Below are 17,406 nucleotides of genomic sequence, written 5' to 3'. Positions count from 1 at the left end.
TTGTGATATTAAAGTTAAGTTGTGTTGTTTGTTGTGGAGGGTGTACATAAAAGTAGAAAAAACTGCTTGCCCGGTGCCATCTGAAATTAACTCCTGCCATTACTTTCTATATTTTGGGTGATTAACTAATAGACTCAACAACATGCATTTGCATGTGATGAGTGCTATTAGTTTCGGGGAGTTTGGCCACGTGTTTTCCACGTGCTATTACCCCTTGCAGTATAAGGGGTAATAATAGCGCATCAAAAATGCGGGGCCAAACGGGGCTAAATGGTGCGCTTAGGCGAGTGCAGCGTTCTGTATGGGCCTGACTGTGGGGGAAAGGGATTGTGAATCGTAACACGTCTGAGAGAAGCGCAGCAAGACTTAGTGTATGTTGTAGGGTCTCCTCTTTCTGCTGGGATGTTAGAAACTTAAGGGGCCACCGGAATTCTAACTTCTCCCTGCAGGCTCAGATTTTTTCATGCAATTTCTGGTAAATTAGCTCAAACTGTGCAGAGTCAGCTGACTTGCTCACCCAAACATTGCTAATCTCTAGACTAGATCACTGTTACAGTCCGTTTACAGGGCTACCCAGGGTAGGGATGTGAATCGTTTTTTGACTATTTAAAATATCGTCCGATATTTTTTAAATCGTCAAAAATTGTTAAAGAGTGCGATACAATAGAAATTCCCCCGATTTATCGTGAAAAAATCGTTAATCGGGTTTGTGTCCACTAACGGGAGTTATTTGGGGGGAGGGGCGGGAAAACCGGCACACCAAAACAACCCCTAAACCCACCCCGACCCTTTAAAACTAATCCCTTACCTTCCCCCACCCTCCCAAACCCCCCCCCCCCCAAAAAATGTTTTAAAATCACCTGGTGGTCCAGTGGAAGCCCCGGGACCCATTGCCCGCTCTCGGGCCGTCGGCTGCCACTAATAAAACTGGCGCCGATGCCCTTTGCCCTTACCATGTAGCAGGGTATCCGTGCCATTGGCCAGCCCCGTCACATGGTAGGAGCACTGGATGGCCGGTGCCATCTTTAAAAATGGGGGGGTCGGGAGGGTGGGGGAGGCTAAGGGATCAGTTTTAAAGGGTCGGGGTGGGTTTTTTGTTTATCGGATCGAGCGCAGCCGATAAACAAAAAACCAATCGGGCCGGACGATAAAAATTACAAGATTTGAATCTGAACTGGAACCAAACCGATTCCGGTTCTGATTCACATCTCTAACCCAGGGTTTGATATATTTACTTATCGATAGTATTTGTTTTATTAACTATATTGTAACACACTGTGTGCATGATGTAAAAATAAACTTAGCCTCTAAGATTGCTTAGAAAAAAAGATGCAATGCGTGTAAATTACATTACAGAGGTGAGCGATGTCCTTTCGTGGATTACAAACTGGTTAAAAGACAGGAAACAGAGAGTAGGATTAAATGGACAATTTTCTCAGTGGAAAAGGGTAAACAGTGGAGTGCCTCAGGGATCTGTACTTGGACCGGTGCTTTTCAATATATTTATAAATGATCTGGAAAGGAATAAGACGAGTGAGGTTATCAAATTTGCAGATGATACAAAATTATTCAGAGTAGTTAAATCACAAGCGGATTGTGATACATTACAGGAGGACCTTGCAAGACTGGAAGATTGGGCATCCAAATGGCAGATGAAATTTAATGTGGACAAGTGCAAGGTGTTGCATATAGGGAAAAATAACCCTTGCTGCAGTTACACAATGTTAGGTTCCATATTCAAACGGACTGCTCGTCCCTGAAGGAGAAAACAACGGAGTCACCGTAGGAGCTGGGAGAGAGGCCCACGCAGCCGGCGCTTGAGCCCATCGGGGTAAGGCCCTTAACTCTCGCCCTCCCTCCGTGGGCCCCCGCACCGGCCACTTGGGGATCTTCTTCTTCACTGCCTTCCTCTTCCCTCCGCACCACGCCGACACGATCCAGCTCTCCTCCTGATGATCGAGTTAACCGGGGAGGAGTCAACCAGGGCTGGCCCTCTTCCTGCCGACTGATGCCGCCTCAGCTCAACTAAGTCGCGCCGGTGACATCACTCTAGCGCGACTACACAGGATTTAAAGCGCCAACCTGCTCACAGGCGCCGCGCGACAAAGGGGCCTGCCCCTTTGTGCAGCCCCGAAGGGGTCCACCGAACCCCCTGAGTATATTCTCAAATTCCTCCTAAATCTTATTCTCTTCCATGGCTCCCACCAGAACGAGGTTTGCACCCTCTCACCCTCCCTGGATATCAGCTACACACACACCTCCAGTCATCCCAGCAGCTGGAGAACAAGGTAGGAGAGAATCGACTCAAGTAAGGGGAGGACACCCACTGTGAGTTTGACCGTCCCCCCCCCCCCCAGGGGCTCAACACCTTTTGATAGCTCCTTATGTCGTCAATTCTTTAACCTGCACCCCAGTAGGAAAAGCATTCCGAGGAGCCGTCCCTTTTAGAGTTACCCTCACGAGCCTCAAGATTTGAATTCCTATACTGGACTTTACTCCACTATTATTACGGAGTAGCTCAGGCAATCCACATTCCTTTACTTCCTTCTAGTCCCTCGTAACATTCTCCTACAAAAGTATTCATCCCACTCCCTTCTACACCAATTCTACCAGCCAACATTCAACCATTCAACCAGCAAGCATCCACTTTTTACAGCCAGCACTCAACCAACCTGACAGCATTCTACCAAGCATTCAACCATTAACCATTCAACTAGCCAGCATTCAACCAGCCAGCACTCATCTAATTCTCATCTATACCTCTTCAACCATCCAACCCTCATCTACACATTTCAACCAGCCAGCATTCACCCTTTACAGCAACAAACGACCAATCCCCTCCACCAGCAACCTCCGAGCACCCCTGTCCCCTACAGCGACCATCAAGCACTCGACTCCTCCAACGATCATCTCCGCCAGCAATCACTCCAGCACCCAACGTCTCCTGCACTCTGCAACCTCACATCACTCATCTCTTCTAGCAGCTATACTCCCCTCCACAATCCTGACCCTCATCCATTTTCTTCCAAAAAGACAACATGCTACAAACCTTCCCCATAGCGATTATCCCTCGCTCACTCCCTAACAGAGCTTATCAACCCATGCTCAATTTACGCTCAACGAGATCCCTGATTCCTATCATGATCTCCCCTCTAACCCAATTCCTAGGTTTGTCTTTAATCACCTTAACCCTTCTCAACTCGCAGTCGCTTTCAAAAAAAACCCCACATGCTCAACGACCACCTACTGGACACCCAACCGGACATCTGTGCCATTACTGAAACATGGCTGAAAAACACAGATACTCCCCTAATTAACCAATTACCAATACAACAATATGACATCTTCTCTATCCCCAGACCTAAAAAAAGAGGGGGTGGAATAATGTTAATCCCAAAAAAAGAACTGAGACTATCCCAGCAAGCCTTCAAATCGATGACCAAACTAGAAATTGGACTATTCAAATCCACCCAGCTTCAAATCTGCCTTATATACGCGCCCCCCCCCCCCCCCCGGGGATCCTAGAAGCTGACCCCTCTCCTCTCATCGAAATCATAGCCAAACACATCAACACCAACACACCGGCTATCATTTTAGGAGATTTCAACATCCATGTTGACTCCCCCTCTCCATCATCCAATTGCGAAGCCCTTCTCTCCTCCCTCCAGGCTATGGGATTCAAACAAATTATAAACAGCCCCACACATAAGGCAGGCCACACGCTTGACCTGATATTCACGAATGAAACCATTTCACCCTTCTCCCCACCTTCTTGCACCCCCATCCCATGGTCAGATCACTCGCTGATAGTTACAGAATTATCTATAAAACAAAAACAGACTCCCATTGTTACCAAATCCTCTATCCAGTTCAGGAAACCATGTTCCATGGACACTCTCAGCAACAGCCTTGCCAAGGACCTAACGAACCTGGATCTCTCTGATGCTGATACCGCTATTAACTCCTGGCAAACTATCACGCACTCAGTAGCAAACATAATCTGCCCCATGTCTTCAAAAGTTATCAACCCCACCCGCACGAACAGAAAACCCTGGTTCTCAACTGAATTAAGAAAACTCAAACAAGACCTACAACACAAAGAACAATGCTGGTGGAAGGATCCCTCCCCTACCTCCCTGACTTCTTACAAAACCACAATGAACTACTATAGGACCTCCATTATCCGCTCTAAACGAGATTTCTACGCCAAAAAAATACACGGCTTCCTATACGACCCAAAAACTCTTTTCTCATATGTTGCAGCCCTTACCACCCCTGTTCCCCCTACCTTCCCAGAAGAAGAAGCCCAAAACAAATCTACAGAGTTGGCAATCTTCTTTGACAACAAAATCAAAAATCTACTCGCCCCTCTGGCAACATCTAACACTTCATCAAATCCCTCGCCTCCACAGAGCCAAAATCCCTCACCAACTACCCACAAACAGACGCTAGAATCTCTTGAACCCACATCATCCCTGGAAATCGAATCGATAATCAAGAAAATGAAACCTTCACACCCATTGGACCAAATACCGACCAAACTCCTTCTCACCATTCCTAACACCATTGCTAAACCTCTGGCTGACATAAATTGCTCCTTCAATCAAGGAGCTGTCCCTGACTCTTTAAAAATTGCTTCCCTGAAACCCTTACTAAAAAAACCCAACCTGGACCCAGCCAACCCTGTAAATTTCTGCCCCATTGTAAACTTACCTTTTATAGCCAAGCTAATGGAAAGGCTGGTCAACACCCGACTCAGACTACCTTGACTCTCACAACATTCTCTACCCTTCTCAATTCGGATTCAGGAAACGCCTAAACACAGAATCCCTCCTTCTTTCTTTAACGGACAACATCCTGATGGGCCTTGACAAGGGACAATCCTACCTTCTAGCCCTTCTCGATATTTCAGCGGCATTCGACACGGTAAACCATTCTATCCTCATCAACCGTCTAATGGAAATAGGCATCTCTGGCTCTGCACTGCTCTGGTTCAAATCCTTTTTGAACAACAGGCACTACATACCTTCTAAACAAGGAGTACCACAGGGTTCTTCACTATCCCCCACCCTGTTTAATATCCATCTACTCCCTTTATGCCAGCTACTCAATAGCCTCAACCTCACCCATTTTATATATGCGGACGATGTGCAGATCCTAATCCCCATCTCGGACCCCATCTCCTCTACTCCAAATTTTTTGAACAGCTGTTTACACGCCATCAACCTCCTTCTCTCGAGTCTCAACCTGGTCCTTAATACGTCCAAAACAGAACTCCTGGTTATCTCCCCCAGCGACAACAACCCCATCGCCAACAACGTAACTACTCCACTAGCAAGCCAGGTTAGAGACCTTGGGGCCACACTTGACTCCAGACTGAATTTCAAAAAGTTCATTAACACCACAACTAAAGAATGCTTCTTTAAGCTACAGGTCTTGAAGCAGCTAAGACCACTTTTACACTTCCAGGATTTCCGTTCAGTTCTTCAAGCCATACTGTTTTCAAAGATCGACTATTGCAACGCTCTACTACTTGGTCTCCCCGCCTCTTCTACTAAACCACTACAGATGCTGCAAAACGCAGCGGCCAGGATCATTACAAACACACGTCGTAAGGACCACATCACACCAATCCTAAAAATCCTACACTGGCTACCCATCCAATATATAATACTCTTCAAGACTCTCACCATCATCCACAAATCTGTCTACCAGCAAACCACACTCCAATTCGCCATCCCTCTTGAACTACATACTTCAGCAAGGCCGATCAGATACGCCTACAAAGGTTCTCTCCAGGCCCCCCCTAACAAATCCTCGGTCCACAACTCCATTCATAAGCGAGCACTTTCGACAGCGGGTCCGCTCCATTGGAATTCGCTTCCCCCAGATATACGCCAGGAACAATGCCATCTCACCTTCAGAAAAAAACTGAAAACCTGGCTGTTGGCACAAGCTTACCATTGAAGGAGCCTCCACCAACCAACATTGACTCTCAGCTTCCTACCCTTTCCCTTTCTCCTCCCTCCGTCCTCGCTTCGGTCCCTGCCCTGCCACCACACCCCCCCCCCCCCCCCCGGCTTACCTCCCCATGTTCCCTCCTTCATCAAGAAATATTATGTTAATAATTGCCTATGATATATCTCCAGCCAATCTCAGCAACCTTTATATGTCTCGCTTCTCTATTGTTTTTCTTTGACTATTTTAATACTCTCCAGTTGCATTCGTTTAAAATCTTTCCTGTCTTCCAACTCCCATGTTTTTGCTCCCTGTTTAATGTAACTTTACCTTCTATATAGTTGTTATTTTATTTATTTATTTATTTAGCGTTTTTCTATACCGGCATTCATGATTAGAAACCACATCATGCCGGTTTACATAAAACAAGGGGTGAGAACAAGAAACGAAAAACAAGTGCAAGGAGAACAAAAGTTACATTACAACAGGGTCTTAAAACTGGGAAGAGAAATTAGAATAAGAGAGACGAACGGAAGGGATTAAAATATTTACATTATTTACATTATGATATGAAATCTATTGTATAGTTTGCTGTCTCTTGTAAAATTACTATCATTTAGATCGGGTCTGGGAAGGCTTGTTTAAATAGCCAAGTCTTAAGCCTTTTTCTAAAAGTCGGTAGGCATGGTTCTTGTCTCAGCTCCGGAGGGATAGAGTTCCATAATGAAGGGCCGGCTGTGGAAAAGGCTCGGTCTCTGAAAGTTAGGTAGTGAGTGGTTTTGGTTTGGGGGACATGGAGTGATCCTTTGTAGGCTTCTCTGATGGGCCTGGTGGAAGTGTGTTGTCTGAGAGGAATTTGTAAATCGAGCGTTGTTTGGTGATGTATGGCCTTGTGGATAATAGTGATGGATTTGTGGATGATTCTGAAGTGTATAGGCAACCAGTGCAGGTTCTTGAGAATGGGTGAGATGTGATCTCTTCTCCTGGTGTTGGTCAGAATTCTCGCAGCTGTGTTCTGGAGCATCTGAAGGGGTTTGATGGAAGCGGAAGGAAGACCAAGTAAGATAGAGTTGCAGTAGTCTATCTTAGAAAAGATAACTGCTTGAAGTACCGTTCTGAAGTCTCTAACGTGCAGGAGCGGTTTGATTCTTTTAAGTACTTGGAGTTTGTAGAATCCATCTTTAGTAGTTTGTTTGATGAACGATTTTAAGTCCATCTTTAAGTCCATCTTTAGTAGTTTGTTTGATGAACGATTTTAAGTTGAGATGGTTGTCGATAATTATTCCTAAGTCCCTTGTTTGGGTGGTAGGTGGGTTGGTTGGAAGACTCAGAAGTGGGTTACTATTGTCAGGTGAGATGATCAGAAGTTCCGTCTTAGCCGAATTTAATATCAAGTTTAAATTCGATAAGAGGAGATTGATTTCTTTAAGACAGAGTTCCCAGAATTCAAGAGTTTTGGCAATGGTTTCATTGATAGGGATCAGGATCTGCACGTCGTCCGCGTATAGGAAGTGGATTAGTTTCAGGCGGGTTAGTAGTTGACATAGCGGAAGGAGGTAAATATTAAAGAGTGTGGGTGAGAGGGAGGAGCCCTGAGGAACTCCTAAAGATGAGGAATGTCGGGAAGATTCCTTGTTGTGGATCTTTACCTTATATCCTCTGTTGCTGAGGAATGAGTTGAACCATGATAGGGCAGTTCCTGATATTCCTATGTTCGACAGTTAATTGGTTTCCCCCAGTTCCAATGTAAACCGGTACGATAAGACTTGGTCTTGAGCATCGGTATATTAAAAGAATTTAAATAAATAAATAAATAAATATATTAGGAGCTACCACCCAGGAAAAAGATCTAGGCATCATAGTGGATAATACTTTAAAATTGTCGGCTCAGTGTGCTGCAGCAGTCAAAAAAGCAAATAGAATGTTAAGAATTATTAGGAAGGGAATGGTTAATAAAATGGAAAATGTCATAATGCGTCTGTATCGCTCCATTGGTTGCCCTTCTCTGTACCTTCTCCATCACAACTATATATTTTTTGAGATGCAGCGACCAGAATTGTACACAGTTTTCAAGGTGCATTGTTTTGTGATTCAATACAATGTTGTACATCTCGTTAAGCAGCACGATGCGGAAGGGTGACTTATTTATTTATTTATTAACTTTTATTTACCGACATTCGTGCAGCACATCATGCCGGTTTACAAAGAACTCAGGTGGGCGATACAATAAAACAATAAAACAATGTACAAAGAATAAAATAAAAGTAAAACCATAACAATGTAACCTTAGAACCAAATACTATTTCTTACAAAAAGGACACATTAACCGATCATGATGACTTAGAAGCAATAAATAAAATGAGCCCAATATTCAGCGCCATTTAACTGGCTAAGTTCAGGCTTAGATGGCTGAAAGATGCCATTTGATTATCTGGCTGTGGTCAGCGACTATCACTTAATCAGCTAACATTATATCAGGATAAAAGTAACAGGTGGAGGGGAGCATTACCAGGCAGATCCACTTCTCTGATTAACTTGGACAAATAAACACCAATATTCAGAGCCATTTGGCTTGGTTAAGACAGCTATTTGGTTATCCTAAAGCTAGCTGAATATACTTATCCTGCTCACTTTAAGAAAGCTGACTCTATTCACTGGTGCAATCGCAATACTGAATATCGTGGCAAAGCTAAGAACATAAGAACTTGCCATACTGGGTCAGACCAAGGGTCCAACAAGCTCAGCATCCTGTTTCCAACAGAGGCCAATCCAGGCCACAAGAACCTGGCAATTATCCAAACACTAAGAAGATCCCATGCTACTGATGCAATTAATAGCAGTGGCTATTCCCTAAGTAAACTTGATTAATAGCCATTAATGGACTTCTCCTCCAAGAACTTATCCAAACCTTTTTTAAACCCAGCTACACTAACTGCACCAACCACATCCTCTGGCAACAAATTCCAGAGCTTTATTGTGCACTGAGTTTATCTGGCAAACTTAGTCAGCCAGGTAGATTTTCAATACCAGGCCCTAAAAATCTAGATTTGTACATGGGATGGCGTTGCTCTGGCTCAGGGTGGCAGAAGGGTGGTGTTGCCTCCCTAGACAGAGCCGAGCAGGCCTGAGCAATGATTGCAGCTTGTGTAGACGTGAATGGGCCATTGAATATAGGTGAGGGTTATTAAAGCAAAAGTTATAACATGAGCTGTCCCCATTCTACCCTTCCTCGTCCCCCCCCAATATTCAATCTCTCTCTCTCTTTCCAGCTTGAGTGGGCTGTCTCCATTCCTGGGGGATAATGACACAGAGACGCTGAATAATGTGCTATCTGCTCAAACAGACTTTGATGAGGAACCCTTCGAAACGGTCTCAGAAGAAGGCAAAGACTTTATCTCCAGTCTACTGATCAAAGAGAAAAGGTACCATGCACATCCTGACATCACAGGCGGGGAGGATGTCAAATAATCAGGAGAGATCCGTGAGCGAGGAGCCCCTGTCACATGATCACGGAGTCCAGGGAATGCCTCTTATTATCTAATAATCACCGGGAATCTATGGGGGAGGGGTCTCCTGTCACATGATCACGGAGTCCAGGGAATGCCTCTTATTATCTAATAATCACCAGGAATCTATGGGGGAGGGGCCTCCTGTCTCATTATCACTGAGAATCCTGGGAATGCCTCTTATTATCTAATAATCACCAGGAATCTATGGGGGAGGGGCCTCCCGTCTCATTATCACTGAGAATCCTGGGAATGCCTCTTATTATCTAATAATCACCAGGAATCTATGGGGGAGGGGCCTCCCGTCTCATTATCACTGAGAATCCTGGGAATGCCTCTTATTATCTAATAATCACCAGGAATCTATGGGGGAGGGGCCTCCCGTCTCATTATCACTGAGAATCCTGGGAATGCCTCTTATTATCTAATAATCACCGGGAATCTATGGGGGAGGGGCCTCCTGTCTCATTATCACTGAGAATCCTGGGAATGCCTCTTATTATCTAATAATCACCGGGAATCTATGGGGGAGGGGTCTCCTGTCTCATTATCACTGAGAATCCTGGGAATGCCTCTTATTATCTAATAATCACCAGGAATCTATGGGGGAGGGGCCTCCTGTCTCATTATCACTGAGAATCCTGGGAATGCCTCTTATTATCTAATAATCACCAGGAATCTATGGGGGAGGAACCCCCTGTCTCATTATCACTGAGAATCCTGGGAATGCCTCTTATTATCTAATAATCACCGGGAATCTATGGGGGAGGGGCCTCCCATCTCATTATCACTGAGAATCCTGGGAATGCCTCTTATTATCTAATAATCACCAGGAATCTATGGGGGAGGGGCCTCCTGTCTCATTATCACTGAGAATCCTGGGAATGCCTCTTATTATCTAATAATCACCGGGAATCTATGGGGGAGGGGCCTCCTGTCTCATTATCACTGAGAATCCTGGGAATGCCTCTTATTATCTAATAATCACCAGGAATCTATGGGGGAGGAACCCCCTGTCTCATTATCACTGAGAATCCTGGGAATGCCTCTTATTATCTAATAATCACCAGGAATCTATGGGGGAGGGGCCTCCCGTCTCATTATCACTGAGAATCCTGGGAATGCCTCTTATTATCTAATAATCACCGGGAATCTATGGGGGAGGGGCCTCCTGTCTCATTATCACTGAGAATCCTGGGAATGCCTCTTATTATCTAATAATCACCGGGAATCTATGGGGGAGGGGTCTCCTGTCTCATTATCACTGAGAATCCTGGGAATGCCTCTTATTATCTAATAATCACCGGGAATCTATGGGGGAGGGGTCTCCTGTCTCATTATCACTGAGAATCCTGGGAATGCCTCTTATTATCTAATAATCACCAGGAATCTATGGGGGAGGGACCTCCCTGTCTCATTATCACTGAGAATCCTGGGAATGCCTCTTATTATCTAATAATCACCGGGAATCTATGGGGGAGGGGCCTCCTGTCTCATTATCACTGAGAATCCTGGGAATGTCTCTTATTATCTAATAATCACCGGGAATCTATGGGGGAGGGGCCTCCTGTCTCATTATCACTGAGAATCCTGGGAATGTCTCTTATTATCTAATAATCACCGGGAATCTATGGGGGAGGAACCCCCTGTCTCATTATCACTGAGAATCCTGGGAATGCCTCTTATTATCTAATAATCACCGGGAATCTATGGGGGAGGGGCCTCCAGTCTCATTATCACTGAGAATCCTGGGAATGCCTCTTATTATCTAATAATCACCAGGAATCTATGGGGGAGGGGCCTCCTGTCTCATTATCGCTGAGAATCCTGGGAATGCCCCTTATTATTTAATAATCACCGGGAATCTATGGGGGAGGGTCCTCCCGTCTCATTATCGCTGAGAATCCTGGGAATGCCCCTTATTATCTAATAATCACCGGGAATCTATGGGGGAGGGGCCTCCCGTCTCATTATCACTGAGAATCCTGGGAATGCCTCTTATTATCTAATAATCACCGGGAATCTATGGGGGAGGGGCCTCCCGTCTCATTATCACTGAGAATCCTGGGAATGCCCCTTATTATCTAATAATCACCGGGAATCTATGGGGGAGGGGCCTCCCATCTCATTATCACTGAGAATCCTGGGAATGCCTCTTATTATCTAATAATCACCGGGAATCTATGGGGGAGGGGCCTCCTGTCTCATTATCACTGAGAATCCTGGGAATGTCTCTTATTATCTAATAATCACCGGGAATCTATGGGGGAGGGGCCTCCTGTCTCATTATCGCTGAGAATCCTGGGAATGCCTCTTATCTAATAATCACCGGGAATCTATGGGGGAGGGGCCTCCTGTCTCATTATCACTGAGAATCCTGGGAATGCCCCTTATTATCTAATAATCACCAGGAATCTATGGGGGAGAGGCCTCTTGTGTAATAACCACCAGGAGTGCATGGGGGAAGGGCCTCTTGTGTAATAATCACCAGGAGTCCATGGGGAAGGGTCTCTTGTGTAATAATCACCAGGAATCTATGGGGGAGGGGCCTCTTGTGTAATAATCACCAGGAGTGCATGGGGGAAGGGCCTCTTGTGTAATAATCACCAGGAGTCCATGGGGGAAGTGCCTCTTGTGTAATAATCACCAGGAGTCCATGGGGGAAGGGCCTCGTGTAATAATCACCAGGAATCCATGGGGGAAGGGTCTCTTGTGTAATAATCACCAGGAGTCCATGGGGGAAGGGTCTCTTGTGTAATAATCACCAGGAGTCCATGGGGGAAGGGCCTCTTGTGTAATAATCACCAGGAGTCCATGGGGGAAGGGCCTCTTGTGTAATAATCACCAGGAGTCCATGGGGGAACGGCCTCTTGTGTAATAATCACCAGGAGTGCATGGGGGAAGGGTTTCTTGTGTAATAATCACCAGGAGTGCATGGGGGAAGGGTCTCTTGTGTAATAATCTCCAGGAGTGCATGGGGGAAGGGTCTCTTGTGTAATAATCACCAGGAGTCCATGGGGAAAGGGCCTCTTGTGTAATAATCACCAGGAGTGCATGGGGGAAGGGCCTCTTGTGTAATAATCACCAGGAGTCCATGGGGGAAGGGTCTCTTGTGTAATAATCACCAGGAGTGCATGGGGGAAGGGTCTCTTGTGTAATAATCTCCAGGAGTCCATGGGGGAAGGGTCTCTTGTGTAATAATCTCCAGGAGTCCATGGGGAAGGGTCTCTTGTGTAATAATCTCCAGGAGTCCATGGGGGAAGGGTCTCTTGTGTATTAATCTCCAGGAGTCCATGGGGAAGGGTCTCTTGTGTAATAATCACCAGGAGTGCATAGGGGAAGGGTCTCTTGTGTAATAATCTCCAGGAGTCCATGGGGAAGGGTCTCTTGTGTAATAATCACAAGGAGTGCATGGGGGAGGGGCCTCTTGTGTAATAATCTCCAGGAGGGCTCCTGTTGGGTGATCACAGGTAGTCTGGGCTGTCCTGCTGTTATTCACTGTCATGAGGAGGAGCTGGATTGGATTCTGAGGCCTGGTTTCTGCTCCCTGGGAGTGGCCAGACTTTGCCACCTTCCAGAGGTTGTTGAGGGCATTTCATGCCATGTCTGAGCTGAGCTGGTTATTTCAGTCAGAGAGATGAGGCTTACGCTTCTCACGACAGCAGGATAGAGCTACAAGTCTCCAGAAGAATAATCACCAGGGGCCTGTGGGGGATTTCTCTCTCCAGAAGAGTGTGTTACATGAGCTCTGTGATTTTACTGATATATATATATATATAGAACTGCATAGAATGGATGCTCCACTATAGGTGGTATATAAGAATTTTAAAATTAAAATAAATACCTTTTCCTTTATGCCTTGCTATGACAGCGGACGCATGAGTGCAGCACAATGTCTGCGTCACCCGTGGCTCAACAACTTTGCAGAGAAAGCCAAGCAATGTAACCGGCTCCTGAAGTCGCAGATTGAGCTGAGGAAGTACATGACACGCAGGCGCTGGAAGGTGAGGGCTCTACTTCCTTACACAACTAGCCCTGTGATCTGGAATACGCAGCATAACTTAATCACACACTCGGCTTGACATCACACGAGGTATCCCAGCCCCAGCAACTCTTCTTTCCCATCAGACACATCCCCCACAGCTCTCCTTCTAGAAGAGGCTGAGACTGGCAGAGATTTAAGCAGCCCAAAATCCAGCTCCATTTCCTACAGAAACTCCTGCTGGGAGAGGCTGGGACTGCAGGAACTGAAACCTCCCATTATATCCAGTAATCCTGCACCATTCCCTGCACTGCCTCCTGCTGGGAGAGGCTGGGACTGCAGGAGCTGTGACCTCCCATTATATCCAGTAATCCTGCACCATTCCCTGCACTGCCTCCTGCTGGGAGAGGCTGGGACTGCAGGAGCTGTGACCTCCCATCATATCCAGTAATCCTGCACCATTCCCTGCACTGCCTCCTGCTGGGAGAGGCTGGGACTGCAGGAGCTGTGACCTCCCCTCATATCCAGTAATCCTGCACCATTCCCTGCACTGCCTCCTGCTGGGAGAGACTGGGACTGCAGGAGCTGTGAAATCCCCTCATATCCAGTAATCCTGCACCATTCCCTGCACTGCCTCCTGCTGGGAGAGGCTGGGACTACAGGAGCTGTGACCTCCCATTATATCCAGTAATCCTGCACCATTCCCTGCACTGCCTCCTGCTGGGAGAGGCTGGGACTGCAGGAGCTGTGACCTCCCATTATATCTAGTAATCCTGCACCATTCCCTACACTGCCTCCTGCTGGGAGAGGCTGGGACTGCAGGAGCTGTGACCTCCCATTATATCCAGTAATCCTGCACCATTCCCTGCACTGCCTCCTGCTGGGAGAGGCTGGGACTGCAGGAGCTGTGACCTCCCATTATATCCAGTAATCCTGCACCATTCCCTGCACTGCCTCCTGCTGGGAGAGGCTGGGACTGCAGGAGCTGTGACCTCCCATTATATCCAGTAATCCTGCACCATTCCCTACACTGCCTCCTGCTGGGAGAGGCTGGGACTGCAGGAGCTGTGACCTCCCTCATATCCAGTAATCCTGCACCATTCCCTGCACTGCCTCCTGCTGGGAGAGGCTGGGACTGCAGGAGCTGTGAGCTCCCCTCATATCCAGTAATCCTGCACCATTCCCTACAGTGCCTCCTGCTGGGAGAGGCTAGGACTGCAGGAGCTGTGAGCTCCCCTCATATCCAGTAATCCTGCACCATTCCCTACAGTGCCTCCTGCTGGGAGAGGCTGGGACTGCAGGAGCTGTGAGCTCCCCTCATATCCAGTAATCCTGCACCATTCCCTACACTGCCTCCTGCTGGGAGAGGCTGGGACTGCAGGAGCTGTGACCTCCCTCATATCCAGTAATCCTGCACCATTCCCTACACTGCCTCCTGCTGGGAGAGGCTGGGACTGCAGCAGCTGTGACCTCCCATTATATCCAGTAATCCTTGCACCATTCCCTACACTGCCTCCTGCTGGGAGAGGCTGGGACTGCAGGAGCAGTGACCTCCCATTATATCCAGTAATCCTGCACCATTCCCTGCACTGCCTCCTGCTGGGAGAGGCTGGGACTGCAGGAGCTGTGACCTCCCCTCATATCCAGTAATCCTGCACCATTCCCTGCACTGCCTCCTGCTGGGAGAGGCTGGGACTGCAGGACATGTGACCTCCCTCATATCCAGTAATCCTGCACCATTCCCTGCACTGCCTCCTGCTGGGAGAGGCTGGGACTGCAGGAGCTGTGACCTCCCTCATATCCAGTAATCCTGCACCATTCCCTGCACTGCCTCCTGCTGGGAGAGGCTGGGACTGCAGGAGCTGTGACCTCCCCTCATATCCAGTAATCCTGCACCATTCCCTGCACTGCCTCCTGCTGGGAGAGGCTGGGACTGCAGGAGCTGTGACCTTCCCTCATATCCAGTAATCCTGCACCATTCCCTACACTGCCTCCTGCTGGGAGAGGCTGGGACTGCAGGAGCTGTGACCTTCCCTCATATCCAGTAATCCTGCACCATTCCCTACACTGCCTCCTGCTGGGAGAGGCTGGGACTGCAGGAGCTGTGACCTTCCCTCATATCAAGTAATCCTGCACCATTCCCTACACTGCCTCCTGCTGGGAGAGGCTGGGACTGCAGGAGTAGTGACCTCCCCTCATATCCAGTAATCCTGCACCATTCCCTGCACTGCCTCCTGCTGGGAGAGACTGGGACTGCAGGAGCTGTGACCTCCCCTCATATTCCAGTAATCCTGCACCATTCCCTGCACTGCCTCCTGCTGGGAGAGGCTGAGACTGCAGGAGCTGTGACCTCCCATTATATCCAGTAATCCTGCACCATTCCCTGCACTGCCTCCTGCTGGGAGAGGCTGGGACTGCAGGAGCTGTGACCTCCCCTCATATCCAGTAATCCTGCACCATTCCCTGCACTGCCTCCTGCTGGGAGAGGCTGGGACTGCAGGAGCTGTGACCTCCCCTCATATCCAGTAATCCTGCACCATTCCCTGCACTGCCTCCTGCTGGGAGAGGCTGAGACTGCAGGAGCTGTGACCTCCCATTATATCCAGTAATCCTGCACCATTCCCTGCACTGCCTCCTGCTGGGAGAGGCTGGGACTGCAGGAGCTGTGACCTCCCATTATATCCAGTAATCCTGCACCATTCCCTGCACTGCCTCCTGCTGGGAGAGGCTGGGACTGCAGGAGCTGTGACCTCCCATTATATCCAGTAATCCTGCACCATTCCCTGCACTGCCTCCTGCTGAGAGAGGCTGGGACTGCAGGAGCTGTGACCTCCCATTATATCCAGTAATCCTGCACCATTCCCTACACTGCCTCCTGCTGGGAGAGGCTGGGACTGCAGGAGCTGTGACCTCCCCTCATATCCAGTAATCCTGCACCGCTCCCTGCACTGCCTCTTGCTGGGAGAGGCTGGGACTGCAGGAGCTGTGACCTCCCATTATATCCAGTAATCCTGCACCGCTCCCTCGCTGCCTCTTGCTGGGATTATATATTGTGAGAGCAGATGTTTTTGAAGCATGCTTAGGCAACTGAGTTTTCTCTCTTCTTTTTTGAACAGAAAAACTTTATCGCTGTTACCGCTGCTAACCGGTTTAAGAAGATAAGCAGCGTTGGCTCCCTTACAACACTCGGAGATTAAGCAGTTTTTCCATGTCTGTGAGAAAAGAAGTTTATTACATCCGGCCCTCTGTCTGTAATGAGGTGTTTCCTGCTGCTACTTTCAATTAATCTGCTTTAATCAGTATGAAGAAAAGACTGGAGCCACCAACGTGTGATTACAGGATGATTCTGACTTTTCCGCGGGCTTTCCCGTCTCCCGCTGCATGTTCTGCCCTGGTGTGGATGCAAGAGCTGAGCATCTGAGCCTATGCACCTGCAGGGCGAGCTGACAAGCTGCTCGCAGGGCAGGCTCCTTTTATCAGATTCTTTGTGAAAGCTTTTTCATAGAAACTGCTAGAGTGGCTCTGGAGCTTCCAGGGAGGACGGGCCCGCCTTACTCTGCTGGTTGTGTGACTGGCTCGGGTTTCTGTGCACTGACTGACTGCTCTTGCAAACTAAGGCAAACCTTGGGAATATACAGCAAACATGCAGTTCACTTGCAGATAGAAAAGTGCTTTAAAGAATGTTTATTTAAATGTGTCTCTTTCTCTGGCTGTACTCCTGCACGTAATGCTGAGTGTAAGCGTGCGATGCAGGTGCTGCTGCTGTGTGTACGACTGCTGTAAATAAATGTACAGGTACAGGAACTGCTGGCACTCTGCTCGTTTCTGACCACTGCCTGCTGCACCACACACTATGCTGCTGTCTGGGATATTCTTTTCTGTCTCTGGTGCCAACTTCCAACCCACGAAAATGTGTTTTAGTTCAGCCTGCCAGGTCTTCAGGGACTGCCTCACTGTTTT

General features: G+C 47.7%; 1 protein-coding gene across 1 annotated transcript in view; it reads left to right on the top strand.

Moving 5' to 3' along the window:
* MYLK2 (myosin light chain kinase 2) overlaps window positions 1–17,254 on the top strand; it is a gene marked incomplete in the record, with an annotated part of 96,273 nt that extends 79,019 nt beyond the window's left edge. Inside the window, 3 exon segments of the mRNA XM_029611028.1 lie at window positions 9,228–9,380; window positions 13,336–13,468; window positions 16,563–17,254. Of these exon segments, the coding sequence (XP_029466888.1) occupies window positions 9,228–9,380; window positions 13,336–13,468; window positions 16,563–16,643 (367 nt within the window).
* Window positions 17,255–17,406: the final 152 nt, after the last annotated feature.

This window comes from Rhinatrema bivittatum, chromosome 8, assembly GCF_901001135.1.
Source record: "Rhinatrema bivittatum chromosome 8, aRhiBiv1.1, whole genome shotgun sequence".
In the NCBI taxonomy this organism is placed as follows: domain Eukaryota; kingdom Metazoa; phylum Chordata; class Amphibia; order Gymnophiona; family Rhinatrematidae; genus Rhinatrema; species Rhinatrema bivittatum.
Note: the sequence above shows the minus strand (reverse complement) of the source record. Positions and strands in the feature narration are given on the sequence as shown.